Raw genomic sequence first — 23,854 nt, forward strand, 5'->3', positions numbered from 1 at the left:
GCCCTAAAATTCGTATGATAAAATTCATATCATAACTCACACTGAACTTACTGAAGAGAAACGTTATCAATGCCTAGTGCAGGGGTGGCCAAACTGCGGCTCTTTAATGAATTTGCATTGTTGATTTAGACATCCATTTTTCCGGTCTAGACGAGCTAATTGATCAGATTATGAAACAATGCGTTCTATCACAAGCAGTAACAGTCAACTGATTGTTAGTAAAAATGAAACTACACTCCGAAGAGTAATATATTGTGAAGAAGTGTGCTAAACTGCTAACCTGTACACTGTAGTTAAGTAAACCGTCAGATTTAAGCTGCACTTCAGGGCTGACCTAGTTTCCAGTGTGGGTTACGGTTATATCAATAATTGCAAAAGGATTTTATCCAAGAAATGTTGTTGAGGAATTATTGCCAAAAGAGAAAGTATGAAGAGGAGAATAGAAATTTTAAAACGGAATGGGAGGAAGAGTTTGTATTCACAGATAGTGGAGGTAAACCTGTGTGTCTTGTCTGTCATAATCAACATTATTGCAATACGTTTCTTTACTATACACAAAATTAAAATTTCAAAAGTTAAACGCTGTGCAATACAATAACCTTTTGCGAGTTGCCCAGTTAAATTTCTAACTTGAAGTAGTGATTTGCAAGGTAATCTGGAAATGTCTACAAAATGCATAACCATTTTCCAGATACCATACTTTTTGGCAATTTGATAGCCGTATACATTGCGAGTTACATTTGGTAATTTTTATTTCGTGCAATTTGATACCTGCAACGTTGCGAGATACATTTGGTAATAGTTACTTCGTGCAAGTTTTCACTCGTATAAGTTGTATATGTCGTATAAGTGTCACTACTATGAAGAGCCGCAACATGCATCACGATATAAGCATTGACGAAGAAGACCCCAAAAAGAGGCCTGAGATCATCAGGTTTTATAACGAGACAAAGATTGGTTATGCCTTGGTTGACCAAATGGTTCAAATCAAACATATACTTGCAAACGACAAACCCGCCGATAGCCTCTAGTTCTCTTTTACAATCTGCTCGAATGTCTGCTTCCAGCAAAAGAAGAAAATGTTGTAATGATCCGGATATATTTTGTTACATTTGTGGATGCTTCATGTTGAAGTCTCAACAATGCAATATTACCACGTTTGTAAAAAGGCCATATCTTGCTTACTTTAAAGTCAAGTTAGGGGACCAGGACAAAAGCTGGGCTCCTCATAAAGCGTGCAAAACCTGCGTTGAATGTCTGAGAAGTTGGTCGCAAAGAAAAGGTTCACAAATGAAATTTGGAATACCCATGATTTGGCGAGAGCAACGAAACATGTTGACGATTGTTATTTTTGTCTTGTTAGTGTGAAAGGGTATAACAAAAAGAGTAAACATCGTTTGAAATATCCAAATCTGGATTCGGCATTGCGGCCAGTTCCTCACAGTGATGAAAAGCCACAGCCAGTATTTATATCACTTGCAGAACTATAACTATACTTATATCCTTCCATTTTATGGGAAACAGAAAACTATAACGATCTCTTAAGGGAGCTACTGCTTAGTTTTGAAGATTTGGGATGCAGGATGAGCATCAATGTTCACTACTTGAAGAGCCATGCAGATGAGTTTCCAGAAAACCTTGGGAAAGTTAGTGAAGAACATGGTGAACGTTTCGACCAGGATATTAAAATTATGGAGGAACGTTATCAAGGTCGGTGGGATTGTCATATGATGGCCGACTATTGCTGGAGTTTGAAAAGAGAAATTCCAGATGCTGCTCATAAAAGAAAGTCCCTCAAAAGAGCATTTTTAAGCTTATAAGTGAAGAGTTTATATTTTATGAAAGCTCTTTTGTTGACTGTTTCTGAACTCGCCCTGCCCAAGTCCCTTTGAGTCAATCTTTATTTTGGCACTTTGCTATTTCTGTGTGTGTCTTCAGAATTTCTGCACTCCGTTGTCTATGTGCATATAGTGTGAACTGTAGGCTATAATTCAGATAATACCTTGTCACTGTCCTATCGACAGGTTCGTCAGCATAATGTAGCGTTTGATGTTATTATGGTTCTCTTTTGTATGCCTATTTTTTATTCCAAAACATGAAATTTTAATAAAGACAACGCAAATTTGTGTGAATATAATATAGAATGCTTGTTTGCTAATTAAAGCTAGATTATTGCAGATAAAACAGTGTTTATTGCATCAGAATTCCTTGTTTTGACAACAGAGGGGGGGCAAAAATTAATTTTTTTTAAAAATTAAGGATATTTCATATCTCAAAAACGTGATGTGATAGAAAAAATCTGAGTTCATTTTCGGATTCAGCGCCCCAAAATTAGCTAAAATGAGTTGTCAAAACCCAAACCTGAAATTTTGTGTAGACCAGTGTTATCTATATAATATGCTGCTTACGATGCTTCCCCGCCCCAAGTGGCAGCTATTCATCCAATTACCCATCACAGTGAGTGAATTGACCCAATTAAAATCTCATAACTTATATAAGCAATTATGTACGCACCGAACTGAAGTACAATGTCAGCAAGAGTTGACAAGAGTTGATTTTGTTGAAACTGGCATCAACCTGCTCCAGTTGCGGCATCTAAGCAATGTCGTCCAGTCTGTTCAGCTCGTTAAAACTGACAATCAAGCGTTTCAACTGCGACAACGTGTTGATTCCCTTCAACTTGCCTAGACCATTCCCGTGCAAGTTGAGCACCTGGAAGTGAGAGAGAGATTGTATTTGGTTCCGACCGATTCAACATTCTTGCTACAACTTGACAAGCCATGAAAACTTTCTCCGCTCACTGTAATTTGAGAGATGGATATTGCACGGCCCAATTTCAAGAGGAGGTCTTCAGACAGTGAGACGAGTCGAGACCGCGGACGAACCTGTGGCGGAACTTCCGTTGCTTTTTATCTTCTTATCTTCTTTTTATCCTCCTCATTGACATACAGCACACTCGGATCACTTGACGTTACCAAAGTGATGACTGCATTTGAGCCTGGCACCTTGGCGTTTAGCCGTCACACTGCCCGACGCGCAGCTGAAGCGGAGACGTTGACTTCTGCAAATGACAGTGACGTAACGCAATTTCTACCAATATGACGTCATCAGCTTACCTTTGCCAAGTATTCTAAATTAATGATGTATTCTGGGAGCACAAGGTCACGGTCAAAGACGAACCATTCACACTGGCGAGTGCTGCATTCACAGTCTTCAACTGTGGGTAACAAAGTTTGGTTAAATCAAACACTGTTTGTGCCCACCATCCCACATAGATGCCACTAACCATCGGAGTTTTGTGGCAGATATTGGGCTGCTTACTTTTAGTGGACTGTGACGCGGAGTCAACTCATTCTTTCCTTGGTCGGTACACGCTGTCGATGTTGTGATATTTCTCAGTGCTAATCCTTAAACAACATGTCACATCTTGACAAATATGTTAGAGTAAGAAGTTAAGAACACGATTTAACAAAGAAAAAACTTTACCTGGCTGTGCCTTGAGCAGGGGCGCTTTTACCCAAATACACCTTTGATACTATCACCTGACCTGCAAAAATGACTTCTCTTATTAGTTTCTCTACTCATATTTAACTTTTATAAGCAAAGCTTTGTATTACTGTCCTGACTAAGACTGCAAAGTATGGTTCAAGTTAAATAAAACGCACCGCATCGAAATGGACACGGTTCGGCATAGGGCTTGTCCTTCGTTAGAAACTGCGTGTGATCTATTCGTGGTTTTTCACAAATAAATAAACTATTCGATAACGGAACCCCTTCTTCGCCAGTCTGGAACGTAAGAAATAATAATATCATAACAACAGGTTATTTTGTAAGTTAAACACAGTAAAGTTGGGTATAGGTTTACAATTGCATTAAAAAATGAAGATGAAATCAAATAAACCACTGTCAATGAATGTGGCTTAAAAAGTACCCTAGCTGTGCATGCTTATTAGAAAAACGAAATTTACAAAATCTTCAAGAAAAAAATATGCTAGTCCTTAAGATTGAATTTAAAAGTCTTTAGTCGATTGAGATGCCAACTTTGATCAAGATGAAACTTTAAACTCTTACTTATAAATGGCCAGGAATAATCTTCTTATAGACGGGGAATTACCATATGGTGCTTTTAAGAAAACTTCCCGCGGCTCGTCACGGCTGAGTGACCTAGCTTGGCAAACAATTTCTGGATCGCTGCATACGACATGGAATTGATGATCTGCGACGTAACAATTTAAACATGATCAAAAGTTTTGCAGTCGTTTTTGAAAAAGCCCGAATCTATTGCCCAGTGTTATAAGACAGAGCACTAAAATCACTACTTCCTTAGCTTATATATATCAGCGTGTACCAAGTGAACGATTAAAAGAAAAGCTTATTATCGTCGTCCTCTGCTGTATTTCTATTTCGCAAAAGTAATTTTTTTTACTTAAAGTATTTTACAATATTCCAATATTTTTAGGAAGTTCCCGGCCAGAAAAAAAAACAATGGAGTGCATTACAAATTACAACTTGTATATCAGAACGGTGAGATATTTGATTATTTGTTCATTTTTGCATTAGTTTGCGGCCGCAATTAGTAAACAAAAAAACGCTTTACAAGGTCCCAGAAGAAACGAAAGTCCGCTTTCGAGCAAGTGCGATCCATGTCTTGATTGGATGCCACCTAAAATTACTGATGTCGCCCACCTATCGATCGCGAGACCTCCTATGACTCTTTTCTCAAGATTACTCGAGACAAGTCTTCACACTTGCTCTCTGCACACCGTACGCTGCCAATACGTGATAACACTTTCTTGACAGTCTCTGAATTTCCGAGAAATATAAACAGTGATGTTCGTACGTACAAATTTTGATCAATTTCGCTGCTAATAGCTTGTTAATCTCTGGCATGAACAGAATATGCAGTTAAGCAGCATGGTAATGTAAGTTTTATTTCACTCTGTAAACGTTTTTGGCGGCCATGCTTTATTCAAATCTTTAGCTGCTCTTCTCTGCAACCGCTTGTCCTCCGCTCCTGGAATTATTATCTTTTGGTTTGCATTTAAAATTAAAATATTATTTGTAATATAAATGCTATGGAGAAATGCCCACGTAGAACTAATTAATAATTATGTATGTATGCGCTTATATACAGTGGTGGCTGGAGGAGTCAAGTCGCTCGAGGAGCTTATATACAGTGAAGCAAAAGCGAGGTATGGCGTGACTTGATTTTGTGGCCCCAAAATTACGGGAGATGTAATGATGTAATCTTTCCAAGGGGTTCTGGGGGTATGGCGCCCCGAAAAAAATTGACTTTACGCGCATTCTAACATGCACACTTTTATTTCAAAAAACAATTTACCCCGTGCGTTTCTTCCCAGTTTTTCGCTTTCTGAACGGCTTGTCTTGTCTTACTGTTTGACTCCGAGATAATTGTTTTTGACTCCGTTGCGTTTACTGCCTCAATAATGTTTCTTCAAATCAACACCAACTTCATAAAGTCTATTTGTTATATTGTCCGAATAAGTCGTCACATCGAAACCAATTAATCACCATTCCACATTTGAATAGAACTCAATACTCAATAGAACTCACTTGAACTCAATACTGAATAAGCCAAAACGTAAAACAGATCCAAAACTAAAAACTGAGAGAAGTACTAGCAAGTCCTGAAGGGACAAGCCCTTGCAGAGCCTCGCCAGCCCGAGCAGCCAGGACGATTTGAACCAAGCTTAACCTTTTATATCATACACGTCTGCCAATCAGCTAACGCCATGTTATTATTACACTGCTACCATAAAACCACGTATTGCATACATTCTACGTCATCTAAACATTTCATCAAGTACACTCAAACTTTACGCCGTGAAAACAATGCTACTTGAAATACTTGTATCTGCGTCCAATATGTCGGTTTAGAATTTCTTGTTTGAATAACTGCTTAACGACGATAAACACGTCTGTTTAAACATTTAATTAATTCCAGCTGAAGAAAATACAAAGAATCATGCAAATGCCAATTTGTATAATATTATTGCATTTATTAAATTATCACGAACGCTGTATGGCATTGCAAAAACGAGTAGTTAAAAGAAAAATCAAAGTTACGCATAAGTGTAAAATACTCGCAAACGCCACAAAGCAAGACACAAAACAAAAAAGGAAAACGGGTATAGAATCAGGACAAATTATTTTAAACGTAAATTCTCAGACGTTTCCGAACAAAATTTACGTTGTTTAATCCCAGTCATCCTCATCGTCTCCAAATCCAGAAGGTTCTGCATATATTATAGAATTAATATATTACAGACAAGTGTATATGTTACTGGAGATTGTATCTATTAAAAAGTGCCATATTTCTTCACTTAGATGAAAAATTTACCATTGTTTTGTGCCGCTGAACGTCCATCAAATCCTGCAATAACACATCAATTTACAACTGTCTTATATTTCTCCAAGTTTAATTGTAATTGACGCAGCAGAAGTCACACTTACCGCCGCCATCGTTGTAATCATAGTCACCCGTTGAACGTGAGCCGAAGTCATCATTGCCGCCACCAAAGCCCTAGCAAACATTGAAGTTCAAGATAAATTGAAAACGCAAATAAACAGCAAAAATAATTACAAACGGATAGAAAGTGACAACCAACTTTACCTGGTTTTGTTTTGCTCGGCGTCCTCCGCGACGAGCATCACGTCCACCGAATTCACCTCTATCTGCACCAAAACTAGAGCCAACTGCCGATTCCGCACAACTCTCCAGCCAGGGCGGCACGTCTTGCACTGCCTGTGTTTGAGAAACTGGTTATTGCACGCGCCTACCAAACAACTAGTTACTTTAATACATGATGTGAGATTATCATTTCATCAATAGGCACTAACCTCTGACAAAACCTTTACAAGTGATCTTGCTAACTGGGCATCCTTAGTGTTGTCATAGAAAGAAGTAGCTTGACCCAAGTTGCCACAACGGCCAGTCCGCCCAATACGATGCACATATTCATCTATTTCTTTGGGTAAGTCGTAGTTAACAACGTGCTCAACCTATAAAATTCAATAGAACGTAGCTATTGACAGAAAATTGCGCAACAGACCGCTTAATTTTTCAGTGATAAGAATGCAACATAAACATTAATCACCTTAGGAATATCCAGTCCTCTTGCTGCCACGGATGTTGCAATGAGAATAGGGTGAGTGCCATCTTCGAAGTCACATAGTGCTTCCTCGCGCTCCCTCTGTAGTTGATCACTAAGACATGAAAAAAAAACCGTTTGAGCGATTAACAAACATACTTTTGCAAGCACAATTATAACTTACTGTAATTCAAGTAAAAAACGTGATGAAAGCCAAGATATGCTGACTATGAACCTAAACGTTTTTTATGAACGCCACAATTTTCAAGTCTTGCAAAAGCTTCACAACAGAGTTAAGCTAAACGCTTACGTTATCATTTCCAGCTGGAAAGTTATATTGCTGTAGTGCACAAGCCAAGTTACACCACAATCTTTTCGGCTTTTATTTAATGAAAACCTGTACTTTTGCAACTGCAACCTGCAAACCAACAGAACAGTTTTTTCCGTAAATAACAAGAATGAAATATTTATCATCAGCTGCGTTAACTACATTTTAGCATTTCGACTTTTCGAGTGGTTCTTCGAGTTTGCTTCACTTACACTGTTGTTGTTGCGTCGGAGTCAAACATAATAAACGTTTACAAGCTTGTAAAATTAGAAAATGTTGAACTCTAAACATCATGTCTGACCTACTATAGTATATGGTTTCAAATAAATCGGGCAAAAGAAAACGCATTCCAGAGCGGTATTTTGTTTAGTTTGGAATTGAAACTGGCAGAAATTTTCTACACTATGTCTGAAAACTATAGCTCCAGCCTCTAAAAAATTGCTAACTTGTAGCATAAAATACATACTACTGCTGTATTAGCTTACTATAATAACATACTACAAAATACCCATGAATGCTGGTGGCAGGGCAAGAATCCTGAGACAAAGAGCAAGCAAGAAAGTCAGCACTGCGCCTTGTTTCTACGAAAACCAGGGTTCTGGATCGAGTCTTATTTACATTTGCAACTAGTTCCAATAGTTTTGATCTCTTGTCACACTGATCAACCTGACACGAATAACAAAGAAATATATAAAGAAATAAAGCAGCCTATTCCACTAAAAATTGATGCTGACGCTGAAATTAAACACTTTGAGACGAAAAATGGATTGAGTTTTCCAAAATTTCTTTAAAACTCATATTGATGTCGTACTAGCCTGTATTATGGTCTGTGTGATATCAGAGCATGCACCTGGCACCACCAACACGACCAACTGTAAGAAAAAGAAAATCTTCTCTCAAGAAGACATGGGCAAGTCTACAAAAATAAGGCGAAAATAACCTTTTAATTTATCTAATCTTATATTGTGGGAGCTAAGAGTCTGCTACATGAATAGCTCACATATATACGACAAGTGCAAAGTGACAATTACGTTTGAATTTCATCAGGAAATGTAGCGCTGAACATGAGCGTGTGTCTTTCCGTCTTTAAAGGCATGCCAAAAGAATCAGCCAATTTTCGGATTTCAGTTTCGAAGCCCATGTCAAGCATTCTGTCAGCTTCATCCAAAATCAAATACTGAACTTTGTCTAAGCCAACCTGCCAAAAGAGAACACTTTTTAATACCAGTTATTCTAAAAGAAAATGTTGCCTCTCAAAATTTCTAAACTTCAGCAAACATTTCATACCTTTCCCTTGTTTATGAAATCCATCAGGCGACCAGGAGTAGCAATCAGAACATTGCAACCTCTTTGCAATTCCCTCAACTGGTAACCAACACTTGTTCCTCCATAAGCAACTACCGGCCGACATATTGAACCTCTTGCAAATTTACGAGCTTCAAGATATATCTAGACAAGTTTAAACATGTTTAGAAAAATGATTTCAGTGCAATAAACTTATTGTTCCTTCAAAATGACTCCATCATACAGTAGTATTAACAGTCAGCATATACCTGATACACCAGTTCTCTTGTTGGCCCAACCACAATGGCTTCTGGAAGTTGTTTCTCCAAAAACGAAGTGTACTCCAGGCCATTTCGGATTATACTTGCCAAGACAGGAAGTAGAAATGCAACCTTTGAAGATAATGACTAATTCAAAATGAGTTGTTATCCAAGTCATGCATGCCATGTATTATTGTATTTACTCTCATAACTTAGGCTAACTACTAAGTTACAAGGTGTAAGCTTTTGCAAAACATACCGTCTTCCCAGAACCAGTTTGGGCACAAGCCATCAAATCTCTACCACTATTAATAATTGGAATGCTGTATTTCTGAACAGGAGTGGGTTTCTCGTATTTTGCTTTTGCAACATTGGACTGAAAAAAAGGAAAATACAAATTGCATAGTAGATATGCATTTAACGATTTACAACAACTTTTCTTCACATCTGCAGTTAATCTAACAACACGCACCCGAACATATTCTGGTAGATCAGCAGCATCAAATGAATCGATGCATCTTGGAGGATTTACTCCTGTTACTTTAACAGGTATCGAATCGTATTTGCCAAAGTTAATGCCTTTCTGCATGCTACCATATATTGCATCATCAACTTCAGGTGGAGGGGGAGGAATGTAGAGTGCAGGACGATCGTTGTTCTCACCACCATCTTTAAAAAAACCAACACAGAAAAATGATTTTTAAGTTCAAAAGACTGTATACGGTATTACAGTTTTTTCTGTTTGTTTAACTATTAGTAATTTTCCATGTGTCATAACTCATAACATACTGCAACATATTTTCATTGAACTCTTTGATGAAATAGATGAAACAAATCAAGCAATTTCTAAATAATATCATACTTAGTGGATGTGTGCAATGTGTTAGACAAATATAGCAAAATAGATTTCAAAGCTAGAATGGCTTAGTAAAGAAGAAAAAATAAAGCGGCATGAGAAGATTAAAGATCATTCACATCTCAATATATGAGGAAATTGTCTATCTCAGGGGTGGCAAACTCAATCGCACCAGGGGCCAAAACTCCAAACTTATTTAACGCCGCGGGCCGTGAGGATAAAACTTGATTGAACGTTTCGTAACACGAGTATATGAATTGGAACAGTAAGCGAAACACCAAATTATTTTTTTTGACGGTTTTTGGCTGGGAATAAATCGATTTATTCTATCGTATGATGAGGCAACTGTTGTGCTGCTGTATTGTGTGATTTTTTATAATCTTATTTCGTGCTTGAAAACAGTAAGTTACACTGCAAAATGATGCCGTGGGCAGGAAATAGTTCAATGTATAAAATAGCATTGCGTGCATAATGACATTATAGCATATATATATAGCATTATAAAATAGTAAGTAGGCTTACTTCACAAAGAAGTTTGCATCCGATATCAGTAGTTATGGCAACAAGATAATGTGGCAAAATTATATTTTGTACAATTTTTTCTAGATTTCACCTGTGTTTTTCTACGCTTTATTTTTTTTATTGTAAAATACAAACAGGATATAGTTTGGCAATCGGAAGGTTAAATTTATATTTTTCTACACGAGCTTTCGCAAGCATAAGCTCGCTTCTTCAGGTGTACCGCAAAATTTTATATCTATTTATCTTATTTAATAATAATATATGGATACCGTACTACTAATACGGATACCGTACTACTACTACTACGAATATTTAATAATAATGTACGGATACCGTACTACTACTACTACTACGGATATTTAATAATATTGTACGGATACCGTAATTATGCACAGTACGAGCCGTAGGAAACACAAGCCCAATATAATTATAAACAAAATATAATATTATACTATAAAATAAAAAAAATTATTCTTTTGGAAAACAATCTATTTGCGAAGATGGTTTTATACAATGGGAATTTGGACCAGTACTCCACTACTACTACTACTACTACCAAATTTAACACCGTTAATGTTCAACCACATTTAAACTAACCTTTACCTTGAGGTTTGCTATCACCAAAACCTTCAATTCAAAGATGTGTGTTACTTTGGACTTTCAAACAAAAACTTTTCAAGGGACAAGTGCTAAAAGAAGCTAACTTAAACTCATACAGTGGTTGTCAATAACAATACCAGACTAAGAACTTTTTCAATGATATTTAGTGGTGAAGCCACTATCGCCAAAATTAGTAGCCATAATTGGTTACTTGGTGCTATTACGAATGCTTCACCAGTAAATGCACCGGCACTTGAGATGTTTTTTGTTAAAAATAAATGTCACCAGAAACTAATCACCTACGCTCAGAGTTGTATTCAATAAAAAAGATCAAACGGTGTATGTCAGTCTGCCGCTACTACTACATTTGACTGAAACACCAGCCATTAGGCATGTTGACTTCATAGTGACATCATAAATAAATGTTGTCATCTCCGTTATAATTAGTACCAAATATGAAATACTATTTTGGCTACTACTCCTTAGGCAGTACAGTATAATTGAAAAAATCCTTCTCCGGGTTACTTACTAGCAAATATTCTTTGATGTAAGTTCAACTTGATTTTAGCACTTGCCCACACTTGGTAATTTGAAATAGACAGAAAAACACCAATAAAACCAAAAATAGAAATACCTCCAGAATTCGAATCAAAACCACCACTGCCACTGAAACCGCTAGAGATCCCAAAACCACCACTTTTTGGTGCCCAAGCATCATCATCATCATTGGAAGCACCAGAACCATTTTTTGATCCAAGGTTATCAATTGTGTTGTGGTTGTCAAACCGAGAATGAGTCCCAAGTCCATTTGTGGCCCGAAACCCTAAAGAATAAAGTTTCATTCAGGAAAAGCACCAGATGCACATAAATGTTTTTGCTTTTGTAGATTTAGAATTCACCTGATGAAGACGATGAACAGCCAAGTCCGCCTCTTCCACGTCCTGCATTTGGTTTTCCATCACCTACATGACAAGCACGGCAGAAAGTAAGCAAAACAAAGCAACTGGTGCAGGAAAGATAATTTCTTAACATCCTATGAGAACTAGCATGTTTTGGACATGAACATAAGTCCTTCATCAGACAAAAAACATATGTTAACGTTAAAATCAAAGCTGTGTAAATATTTATAACGATTCCATACTTAAGTAGTTGCAAGGAAAAAGGAAGCAAAATTTTGAGGTTATAGATAAGGCGATACAGTAAACGATAACACAAGGGAACACAATTTTTGTTGACTTCGGTCTAACAATTGTTTTTGACTAACTTTTGGGCGCTGATTCCAAAAATGACATTATTTTTTCTCTATCAAGTCAAGTATTTTAGCTTGCCACCCACCACTTTGTCTCATAACCAACAAAAAAGTACAACATTTAAGACATTTGCGTTCATTGTATAAATCATTTTAAGAACTACAAGCAACTGAAAGTATCTTAATGGTTTTCAAATAAACATTTGTAAAGCTCTATTCTGTTCCTTAAGGGCTCACTACCCTACATAAAGACAATTTTGAGCCGGCAACACAGTGATTATTACGTGTTCGTACTCAATGCGTCATATTAAAAAAAGTAAGAAATTTTTCGGTCCAATGCGCATGTGACGTCGATGTGAACTAGTTTTGTTGTTGTTTTGGCGACAGCTGGTTCCAGGTTTAGGCTAAATTGTACATTTTTTGAGGGTTTGATTTTTCGGTTTTTAGGAGTATTTGTGCTAAATTTTTAAGTTCAAAACTTGCTGTAAAGTTTAGGTAGCTGTTATAGAAAACTGAGTACATGGATTTTGTCCAAATTAAGACTGCAGACAGTCCTGACCTAGATGTCGTCGCAAGCCAAAATTCAGTGTAGGTTTATGATGTAAATTTGCGACAGTAGCGTCTTGATTTAATGTACTTTGCATTGAAAAGCCTATCTCATTCAAATGGGTCATGACCCCTTAAGCCAAAAATTTATTATGAATGTAAAACTCAGTTTTTAGGCTTACTTAACTTGCTAGCTTGTCTTTGGGCTACGCTATTAACTAAAATTTGATGGCACACTTTCCAGAAATACTTTTGGCTGGCTTTTTCTGTATTTAACGGCGTTTAGTTCTTTGTTTATTCATTTTATTTGCAAAACTGGTAGGACAGTTATTGTTTTCGTGCTATAATGAAGTGTACGTATTTTTCTGACAGAATGGATGCGTTTTAAGTTAATAAAAGCATAAAGCACTAATATTTTATTAAAATGTACGCAGACAAACGATGAAAAAGCTGATAGAAAATTTAACAAAGGAGTGAAAGGACATGGTTCGGCTGGCTTTTAACGAGTCTTGTCTCTCTGGATTAGCACAATGACCGATAACGGAATGGTAGCATCAACTTTGACGGCCAGGGGCTGGGCGATCATTGACTGACATATATGCTAGTAGTACATAAATCAATTTTACCGCTTGCATGTGATTTGCAAGTAAGTCATTTCCGGCTTTGTGTCGATCCATATCGCCTCATTTTAGAGCCAGCCGACGTGAACATTTCAAGTTAGTGATGCAACCATCATCAATACTGTTTTGGCCATGATGTTTTAAAAATTGCCTTTACAGGCTCTGAGCATTAGGTACTAAAATAGTTGCTATGGTTATTTTTGTAAGTTTCTACTACTGTTCCGCCTAAATCATGCTATTTCAATGGCCCTTTATTTCAGAATTTCCGTCTTCGACGAGCGACTGCATCCATTTTGTTGCTGGGAAGCCTGACTGTAAACGAAAGCCCTATGCATCGCAAGCCATTGGTACTGCTGATGGCGCTACCAAAACCATTGTTTCGACATAAAGCTGCAAGCTGCAATCGACCAGGTATTGTGTTTTCAAAATGGCTGCCTGTCGGCAGCGTTTTCGAAAATGTATCGTTTACACTTTTGCATTTTTTGGTGGTTTTACCTCAACATATTACACCCAAAATTCATTGATTGAAGTATTTGGCAACGGTCTGTTTGCAAAGCAATTATGATTTGTCATTTAGTACAAGACGTATTTTGTTGTTGTTCCATAACAGTGGTCGCGGTTTACCACGGCGAACGAAAGAAAACCGTCGACATTCATTCGCTGTGATCATCTTGCAGGCCGGCTAAAAGAGCTTCTGTTGCGTTGTTTAGCAGACTTGTCACAGTTTGAAGATCCTTTTCAAGTGATTTTCGATGCAGGCTTCGTACTGAGCAAACAACCTCGAATGAAAATGGATGGCAAACTTTTTTCGCGAACGTGCTTTCATCGCGCTGCTAGTGTCTTCTTTTGTAAAGAACTTACCTATGCAAAGCTTTCGAAAACGCCGACCAAGGAATTGAAAGGTATGGACACAGCTTGTCTCACGTGTTACTGGTTGTTCTTGAGTTGATTGCATTTGCTTGGAAAATTCGTTAAAAACCTTTAAATCGTTGTCAGAACGTTAACGACCAAGCCATCCCTTGCATATCTTTGGCAAGCTTCTCCCCTAGGGCATAGGTCGCGCTCCATGTTGATTTACAAAACGGAAATAAATACGATCGCAGTTTTTATGTTATCAGTAGGTGTGTCTTGTCTATATTACTGCTAGACGTCGTCTTCCTACGACTTTCCTGCGAGCGCTCCTAAGATAATCTGGCAACACATAAAATCGCCTTTTTGCCAGATCCTGCTAGCGTATTGTTGAATTATAATCTTGTTCCAGGCTTCCTGCGTTTCGCCATGTCGTACACAGCGCATAGATTTTCAATGGGACTAAATTACTTGTGGCTGGTTCAGAATTTTAACCTTAATTGATGTCTTTTGACCAATTAAGGATGTCTGTGCTCTAATCGCCATCTAGCGGATAGTGTAAATTTGATCTATTTGATAAACATTCAAGCTCTTTTCGATAGAGATGGCCAATCTTTCGCGCACGTTGGACTTTCAGTTGGTATGTTCTAATGCAAGCGTCTTTAACCTTAGACAGTAGGATTAAAAAATTCCCTATAAGGGCTCACTACCCTACATAAAGACAATTTTGAGCCGGCAACACAGTGATTATTACGTGTTCGTACTCAATGCGTCATATTAAAAAAAGTAAGAAATTTTTCGGTCCAATGCGCATGTGACGTCGATGTGAACTAGTTTTGTTGTTGTTTTGGCGACAGCTGGTTCCAGGTTTAGGCTAAATTGTACATTTTTTGAGGGTTTGATTTTTCGGTTTTTAGGAGTATTTGTGCTAAATTTTTAAGTTCAAAACTTGCTGTAAAGTTTAGGTAGCTGTTATAGAAAACTGAGTACATGGATTTTGTCCAAATTAAGACTGCAGACAGTCCTGACCTAGATGTCGTCGCAAGCCAAAATTCAGTGTAGGTTTATGATGTAAATTTGCGACAGTAGCGTCTTGATTTAATGTACTTTGCATTGAAAAGCCTATCTCATTCAAATGGGTCATGACCCCTTAAGCCAAAAATTTATTATGAATGTAAAACTCAGTTTTTAGGCTTACTTAACTTGCTAGCTTGTCTTTGGGCTACGCTATTAACTAAAATTTGATGGCACACTTTCCAGAAATACTTTTGGCTGGCTTTTTCTGTATTTAACGGCGTTTAGTTCTTTGTTTATTCATTTTATTTGCAAAACTGGTAGGACAGTTATTGTTTTCGTGCTATAATGAAGTGTACGTATTTTTCTGACAGAATGGATGCGTTTTAAGTTAATAAAAGCATAAAGCACTAATATTTTATTAAAATGTACGCAGACAAACGATGAAAAAGCTGATAGAAAATTTAACAAAGGAGTGAAAGGACATGGTTCGGCTGGCTTTTAACGAGTCTTGTCTCTCTGGATTAGCACAATGACCGATAACGGAATGGTAGCATCAACTTTGACGGCCAGGGGCTGGGCGATCATTGACTGACATATATGCTAGTAGTACATAAATCAATTTTACCGCTTGCATGTGATTTGCAAGTAAGTCATTTCCGGCTTTGTGTCGATCCATATCGCCTCATTTTAGAGCCAGCCGACGTGAACATTTCAAGTTAGTGATGCAACCATCATCAATACTGTTTTGGCCATGATGTTTTAAAAATTGCCTTTACAGGCTCTGAGCATTAGGTACTAAAATAGTTGCTATGGTTATTTTTGTAAGTTTCTACTACTGTTCCGCCTAAATCATGCTATTTCAATGGCCCTTTATTTCAGAATTTCCGTCTTCGACGAGCGACTGCATCCATTTTGTTGCTGGGAAGCCTGACTGTAAACGAAAGCCCTATGCATCGCAAGCCATTGGTACTGCTGATGGCGCTACCAAAACCATTGTTTCGACATAAAGCTGCAAGCTGCAATCGACCAGGTATTGTGTTTTCAAAATGGCTGCCTGTCGGCAGCGTTTTCGAAAATGTATCGTTTACACTTTTGCATTTTTTGGTGGTTTTACCTCAACATATTACACCCAAAATTCATTGATTGAAGTATTTGGCAACGGTCTGTTTGCAAAGCAATTATGATTTGTCATTTAGTACAAGACGTATTTTGTTGTTGTTCCATAACAGTGGTCGCGGTTTACCACGGCGAACGAAAGAAAACCGTCGACATTCATTCGCTGTGATCATCTTGCAGGCCGGCTAAAAGAGCTTCTGTTGCGTTGTTTAGCAGACTTGTCACAGTTTGAAGATCCTTTTCAAGTGATTTTCGATGCAGGCTTCGTACTGAGCAAACAACCTCGAATGAAAATGGATGGCAAACTTTTTTCGCGAACGTGCTTTCATCGCGCTGCTAGTGTCTTCTTTTGTAAAGAACTTACCTATGCAAAGCTTTCGAAAACGCCGACCAAGGAATTGAAAGGTATGGACACAGCTTGTCTCACGTGTTACTGGTTGTTCTTGAGTTGATTGCATTTGCTTGGAAAATTCGTTAAAAACCTTTAAATCGTTGTCAGAACGTTAACGACCAAGCCATCCCTTGCATATCTTTGGCAAGCTTCTCCCCTAGGGCATAGGTCGCGCTCCATGTTGATTTACAAAACGGAAATAAATACGATCGCAGTTTTTATGTTATCAGTAGGTGTGTCTTGTCTATATTACTGCTAGACGTCGTCTTCCTACGACTTTCCTGCGAGCGCTCCTAAGATAATCTGGCAACACATAAAATCGCCTTTTTGCCAGATCCTGCTAGCGTATTGTTGAATTATAATCTTGTTCCAGGCTTCCTGCGTTTCGCCATGTCGTACACAGCGCATAGATTTTCAATGGGACTAAATTACTTGTGGCTGGTTCAGAATTTTAACCTTAATTGATGTCTTTTGACCAATTAAGGATGTCTGTGCTCTAATCGCCATCTAGCGGATAGTGTAAATTTGATCTATTTGATAAACATTCAAGCTCTTTTCGATAGAGATGGCCAATCTTTCGCGCACGTTGGACTTTCAGTTGGTATGTTCTAATGCAAGCGTCTTTAACCTTAGACAGTAGGATTAAAAAATTCCCTATAAGGGCTCACTACCCTACATAAAGACAATTTTGAGCCGGCAACACAGTGATTATTACGTGTTCGTACTCAATGCGTCATATTAAAAAAAGTAAGAAATTTTTCGGTCCAATGCGCATGTGACGTCGATGTGAACTAGTTTTGTTGTTGTTTTGGCGACAGCTGGTTCCAGGTTTAGGCTAAATTGTACATTTTTTGAGGGTTTGATTTTTCGGTTTTTAGGAGTATTTGTGCTAAATTTTTAAGTTCAAAACTTGCTGTAAAGTTTAGGTAGCTGTTATAGAAAACTGAGTACATGGATTTTGTCCAAATTAAGACTGCAGACAGTCCTGACCTAGATGTCGTCGCAAGCCAAAATTCAGTGTAGGTTTATGATGTAAATTTGCGACAGTAGCGTCTTGATTTAATGTACTTTGCATTGAAAAGCCTATCTCATTCAAATGGGTCATGACCCCTTAAGCCAAAAATTTATTATGAATGTAAAACTCAGTTTTTAGGCTTACTTAACTTGCTAGCTTGTCTTTGGGCTACGCTATTAACTAAAATTTGATGGCACACTTTCCAGAAATACTTTTGGCTGGCTTTTTCTGTATTTAACGGCGTTTAGTTCTTTGTTTATTCATTTTATTTGCAAAACTGGTAGGACAGTTATTGTTTTCGTGCTATAATGAAGTGTACGTATTTTTCTGACAGAATGGATGCGTTTTAAGTTAATAAAAGCATAAAGCACTAATATTTTATTAAAATGTACGCAGACAAACGATGAAAAAGCTGATAGAAAATTTAACAAAGGAGTGAAAGGACATGGTTCGGCTGGCTTTTAACGAGTCTTGTCTCTCTGGATTAGCACAATGACCGATAACGGAATGGTAGCATCAACTTTGACGGCCAGGGGCTGGGCGATCATTGACTGACATATATGCTAGTAGTACATAAATCAATTTTACCGCTTGCATGTGATTTGCAAGTAAGTCATTTCCGGCTTTGTGTCGATCCATATCGCCTCATTTTAGAGCCAGCCGACGTGAACATTTCAAGTTAGTGATGCAACCATCATCAATACTGTTTTGGCCATGATGTTTTAAAAATTGCCTTTACAGGCTCTGAGCATTAGGTACTAAAATAGTTGCTATGGTTATTTTTGTAAGTTTCTACTACTGTTCCGCCTAAATCATGCTATTTCAATGGCCCTTTATTTCAGAATTTCCGTCTTCGACGAGCGACTGCATCCATTTTGTTGCTGGGAAGCCTGACTGTAAACGAAAGCCCTATGCATCGCAAGCCATTGGTACTGCTGATGGCGCTACCAAAACCATTGTTTCGACATAAAGCTGCAAGCTGCAATCGACCAGGTATTGTGTTTTCAAAATGGCTGCCTGTCGGCAGCGTTTTCGAAAATGTATCGTTTACACTTTTGCATTTTTTGGTGGTTTTACCTCAACATATTACACCCAAAATTCATTGATTGAAGTATTTGGCAACGGTCTGTTTGCAAAGCAATTATGATTTGTCATTTAGTACAAGACGTATTTTGTTGTTGTTCCATAACAGTGGTCGCGGTTTACCACGGCGAACGAAAGAAAACCGTCGACATTCATTCGCTGTGATCATCTTGCAGGCCGGCTAAAAGAGCTTCTGTTGCGTTGTTTAGCAGACTTGTCACAGTTTGAAGATCCTTTTCAAGTGATTTTCGATGCAGGCTTCGTACTGAGCAAACAACCTCGAATGAAAATGGATGGCAAACTTTTTTCGCGAACGTGCTTTCATCGCGCTGCTAGTGTCTTCTTTTGTAAAGAACTTACCTATGCAAAGCTTTCGAAAACGCCGACCAAGGAATTGAAAGGTATGGACACAGCTTGTCTCACGTGTTACTGGTTGTTCTTGAGTTGATTGCATTTGCTTGGAAAATTCGTTAAAAACCTTTAAATCGTTGTCAGAACGTTAACGACCAAGCCATCCCTTGCATATCTTTGGCAAGCTTCTCCCCTAGGGCATAGGTCGCGCTCCATGTTGATTTACAAAACGGAAATAAATACGATCGCAGTTTTTATGTTATCAGTAGGTGTGTCTTGTCTATATTACTGCTAGACGTCGTCTTCCTACGACTTTCCTGCGAGCGCTCCTAAGATAATCTGGCAACACATAAAATCGCCTTTTTGCCAGATCCTGCTAGCGTATTGTTGAATTATAATCTTGTTCCAGGCTTCCTGCGTTTCGCCATGTCGTACACAGCGCATAGATTTTCAATGGGACTAAATTACTTGTGGCTGGTTCAGAATTTTAACCTTAATTGATGTCTTTTGACCAATTAAGGATGTCTGTGCTCTAATCGCCATCTAGCGGATAGTGTAAATTTGATCTATTTGATAAACATTCAAGCTCTTTTCGATAGAGATGGCCAATCTTTCGCGCACGTTGGACTTTCAGTTGGTATGTTCTAATGCAAGCGTCTTTAACCTTAGACAGTAGGATTAAAAAATTCCCTATAAGGGCTCACTACCCTACATAAAGACAATTTTGAGCCGGCAACACAGTGATTATTACGTGTTCGTACTCAATGCGTCATATTAAAAAAAGTAAGAAATTTTTCGGTCCAATGCGCATGTGACGTCGATGTGAACTAGTTTTGTTGTTGTTTTGGCGACAGCTGGTTCCAGGTTTAGGCTAAATTGTACATTTTTTGAGGGTTTGATTTTTCGGTTTTTAGGAGTATTTGTGCTAAATTTTTAAGTTCAAAACTTGCTGTAAAGTTTAGGTAGCTGTTATAGAAAACTGAGTACATGGATTTTGTCCAAATTAAGACTGCAGACAGTCCTGACCTAGATGTCGTCGCAAGCCAAAATTCAGTGTAGGTTTATGATGTAAATTTGCGACAGTAGCGTCTTGATTTAATGTACTTTGCATTGAAAAGCCTATCTCATTCAAATGGGTCATGACCCCTTAAGCCAAAAATTTATTATGAATGTAAAACTCAGTTTTTAGGCTTACTTAACTTGCTAGCTTGTCTTTGGGCTACGCTATTAACTAAAATTTGATGGCACACTTTCCAGAAATACTTTTGGCTGGCTTTTTCTGTATTTAACGGCGTTTAGTTCTTTGTTTATTCATTTTATTTGCAAAACTGGTAGGACAGTTATTGTTTTCGTGCTATAATGAAGTGTACGTATTTTTCTGACAGAATGGATGCGTTTTAAGTTAATAAAAGCATAAAGCACTAATATTTTATTAAAATGTACGCAGACAAACGATGAAAAAGCTGATAGAAAATTTAACAAAGGAGTGAAAGGACATGGTTCGGCTGGCTTTTAACGAGTCTTGTCTCTCTGGATTAGCACAATGACCGATAACGGAATGGTAGCATCAACTTTGACGGCCAGGGGCTGGGCGATCATTGACTGACATATATGCTAGTAGTACATAAATCAATTTTACCGCTTGCATGTGATTTGCAAGTAAGTCATTTCCGGCTTTGTGTCGATCCATATCGCCTCATTTTAGAGCCAGCCGACGTGAACATTTCAAGTTAGTGATGCAACCATCATCAATACTGTTTTGGCCATGATGTTTTAAAAATTGCCTTTACAGGCTCTGAGCATTAGGTACTAAAATAGTTGCTATGGTTATTTTTGTAAGTTTCTACTACTGTTCCGCCTAAATCATGCTATTTCAATGGCCCTTTATTTCAGAATTTCCGTCTTCGACGAGCGACTGCATCCATTTTGTTGCTGGGAAGCCTGACTGTAAACGAAAGCCCTATGCATCGCAAGCCATTGGTACTGCTGATGGCGCTACCAAAACCATTGTTTCGACATAAAGCTGCAAGCTGCAATCGACCAGGTATTGTGTTTTCAAAATGGCTGCCTGTCGGCAGCGTTTTCGAAAATGTATCGTTTACACTTTTGCATTTTTTGGTGGTTTTACCTCAACATATTACACCCAAAATTCATTGATTGAAGTATTTGGCAACGGTCTGTTTGCAAAGCAATTATGATTTGTCATTTAGTACAAGACGTATTTTGTTGTTGTTCCATAACAGTGGTCGCGGTTTACCACGGCGAACGAAAGAAAACCGTCGACATTCATTCGCTGTGATCATCTTGCAGGCCGGCTAAAAGAGCTTCTGTTGCGTTGTTTAGCAGACTTGTCACAGTTTGAAGATCCTTTTCAAGTGATTTTCGATGCAGGCTTCGTACTGAGCAAACAACCTCGAATGAAAATGGATGGCAAACTTTTTTCGCGAACGTGCTTTCATCGCGCTGCTAGTGTCTTCTTTTGTAAAGAACTTACCTATGCAAAGCTTTCGAAAACGCCGACCAAGGAATTGAAAGGTATGGACACAGCTTGTCTCACGTGTTACTGGTTGTTCTTGAGTTGATTGCATTTGCTTGGAAAATTCGTTAAAAACCTTTAAATCGTTGTCAGAACGTTAACGACCAAGCCATCCCTTGCATATCTTTGGCAAGCTTCTCCCCTAGGGCATAGGTCGCGCTCCATGTTGATTTACAAAACGGAAATAAATACGATCGCAGTTTTTATGTTATCAGTAGGTGTGTCTTGTCTATATTACTGCTAGACGTCGTCTTCCTACGACTTTCCTGCGAGCGCTCCTAAGATAATCTGGCAACACATAAAATCGCCTTTTTGCCAGATCCTGCTAGCGTATTGTTGAATTATAATCTTGTTCCAGGCTTCCTGCGTTTCGCCATGTCGTACACAGCGCATAGATTTTCAATGGGACTAAATTACTTGTGGCTGGTTCAGAATTTTAACCTTAATTGATGTCTTTTGACCAATTAAGGATGTCTGTGCTCTAATCGCCATCTAGCGGATAGTGTAAATTTGATCTATTTGATAAACATTCAAGCTCTTTTCGATAGAGATGGCCAATCTTTCGCGCACGTTGGACTTTCAGTTGGTATGTTCTAATGCAAGCGTCTTTAACCTTAGACAGTAGGATTAAAAAATTCCCTATAAGGGCTCACTACCCTACATAAAGACAATTTTGAGCCGGCAACACAGTGATTATTACGTGTTCGTACTCAATGCGTCATATTAAAAAAAGTAAGAAATTTTTCGGTCCAATGCGCATGTGACGTCGATGTGAACTAGTTTTGTTGTTGTTTTGGCGACAGCTGGTTCCAGGTTTAGGCTAAATTGTACATTTTTTGAGGGTTTGATTTTTCGGTTTTTAGGAGTATTTGTGCTAAATTTTTAAGTTCAAAACTTGCTGTAAAGTTTAGGTAGCTGTTATAGAAAACTGAGTACATGGATTTTGTCCAAATTAAGACTGCAGACAGTCCTGACCTAGATGTCGTCGCAAGCCAAAATTCAGTGTAGGTTTATGATGTAAATTTGCGACAGTAGCGTCTTGATTTAATGTACTTTGCATTGAAAAGCCTATCTCATTCAAATGGGTCATGACCCCTTAAAGCGGATATTGCTTCTGCAGGACAAATAAAGTGCGAGTTTTAGGACAAAAAGTTACGCTTGTAGCTTTTCCTTGCATGTTCAAGCTGTATGCATTCTCGCTTAATACTCCAGCAATAGTCAGGCAGCATATGTAAGTCCCATCTTCCCTCCATCACCTTCAGATCTTGGTGGAATCTTTCTCCTTGCACATCGCTGACCGCACAAAGGTTTTCCGGGAAATTAGCAAAATGGCTATGCAAAAACTGCATCTTGATGCTCATGTTGCAGCCGAGTTCTCTGTAGCTTTCCACTAGCTTCAGAACAATATCAATATAATTCTCTGCCCGTGCATTCCCATGAATTCCCTCGACAAGGTTTTTATATGATAACCACGCATTTTCTTCCAATTCTGAGTCTCTGACATTAAACCAACGAAACGTTCATATTTGTTGAGTTGCCAAATTTGTGGACCATCAAATACATCAGCTTTAATTTTTTGTATTTACAGGCATTTGTATGTTATATAGCAAAATAGAATTCAAAGCTAGAATGGCTTAGTAAAGAAGAAAAAATAAAGCGGCATGAGAAGATTAAAGATCATTCACATCTCAATATACGAGGAAATTGTCTATCTCAGGGGTGGCAAACTCAATCGCACCAGGGGCCAAAACTCCAAACTTATTTAACGCCGCGGGCCGTGAGGATAAAACTTGATTGAACGTTTCGTAACACAAGTATATGAATTGGAACAGTAAGCGAAACACCAAATTTTTTTTTGACGGTTTTTGGCTGGGAATAAATCGATTTATTCTATCGTATGATGAGGCAACTGTTGTGCTGCTGTATTGTGTGATTTGTTATAATCTTGTTTCGTGCTTGAAAACAGTAAGTTACACTGCAAAATGATGCCGTGGGCAGGAAATAGTTCAATGTATAAAATAGCATTGCGTGCATAATGACATTATAGCATATATATATAGCATTATAAAATAGTAAGTAGGCTTACTTCACAAAGAAGTTTGCATCCGATATCAGTAGT

General features: G+C 38.1%; 1 protein-coding gene and 1 long non-coding RNA gene across 7 annotated transcripts; one reads left to right on the top strand and one right to left on the bottom strand.

Annotated features, from left to right (window-relative positions):
* Positions 1-6,119: 6,119 nt before the first annotated feature.
* Positions 6,120-11,733, bottom strand: LOC143453780 (putative ATP-dependent RNA helicase DDX4). The gene is given in 15 exon segments (XM_076954960.1): positions 6,120-6,257; positions 6,362-6,394; positions 6,475-6,544; positions 6,635-6,766; positions 6,862-7,023; positions 7,119-7,227; positions 7,949-8,106; positions 8,256-8,291; positions 8,293-8,356; positions 8,472-8,638; positions 8,728-8,889; positions 8,994-9,116; positions 9,244-9,360; positions 9,457-9,653; positions 11,597-11,733. Coding segments are annotated over 14 exon segments (1,491 nt in total). The 5' UTR covers positions 9,574-9,653; positions 11,597-11,733; the 3' UTR covers positions 6,120-6,216.
* Positions 11,734-12,646: 913 nt separating this feature from the next.
* LOC143468893 (uncharacterized) lies at positions 12,647-22,685 on the top strand. 6 transcript variants are annotated; one of them, XR_013119040.1, is made up of 9 exons: positions 12,647-13,550; positions 13,638-13,788; positions 13,988-14,279; positions 15,677-16,273; positions 16,473-16,764; positions 18,162-18,758; positions 18,958-19,249; positions 20,647-21,243; positions 21,443-22,685. It is a non-coding gene; the product is annotated as an uncharacterized LOC143468893 (long non-coding RNA). The 6 variants fall into 6 exon arrangements; XR_013119041.1 differs by having other exon boundaries at positions 12,651-13,788; positions 20,647-21,005; positions 21,093-21,243; positions 21,443-22,683; XR_013119039.1 differs by having other exon boundaries at positions 12,652-13,788; positions 18,162-18,520; positions 18,608-18,758; positions 21,443-22,682.
* Positions 22,686-23,854: the final 1,169 nt, after the last annotated feature.

This window comes from Clavelina lepadiformis, chromosome 1 (assembly GCF_947623445.1).
Source record: "Clavelina lepadiformis chromosome 1, kaClaLepa1.1, whole genome shotgun sequence".
In the NCBI taxonomy this organism is placed as follows: domain Eukaryota; kingdom Metazoa; phylum Chordata; class Ascidiacea; order Aplousobranchia; family Clavelinidae; genus Clavelina; species Clavelina lepadiformis.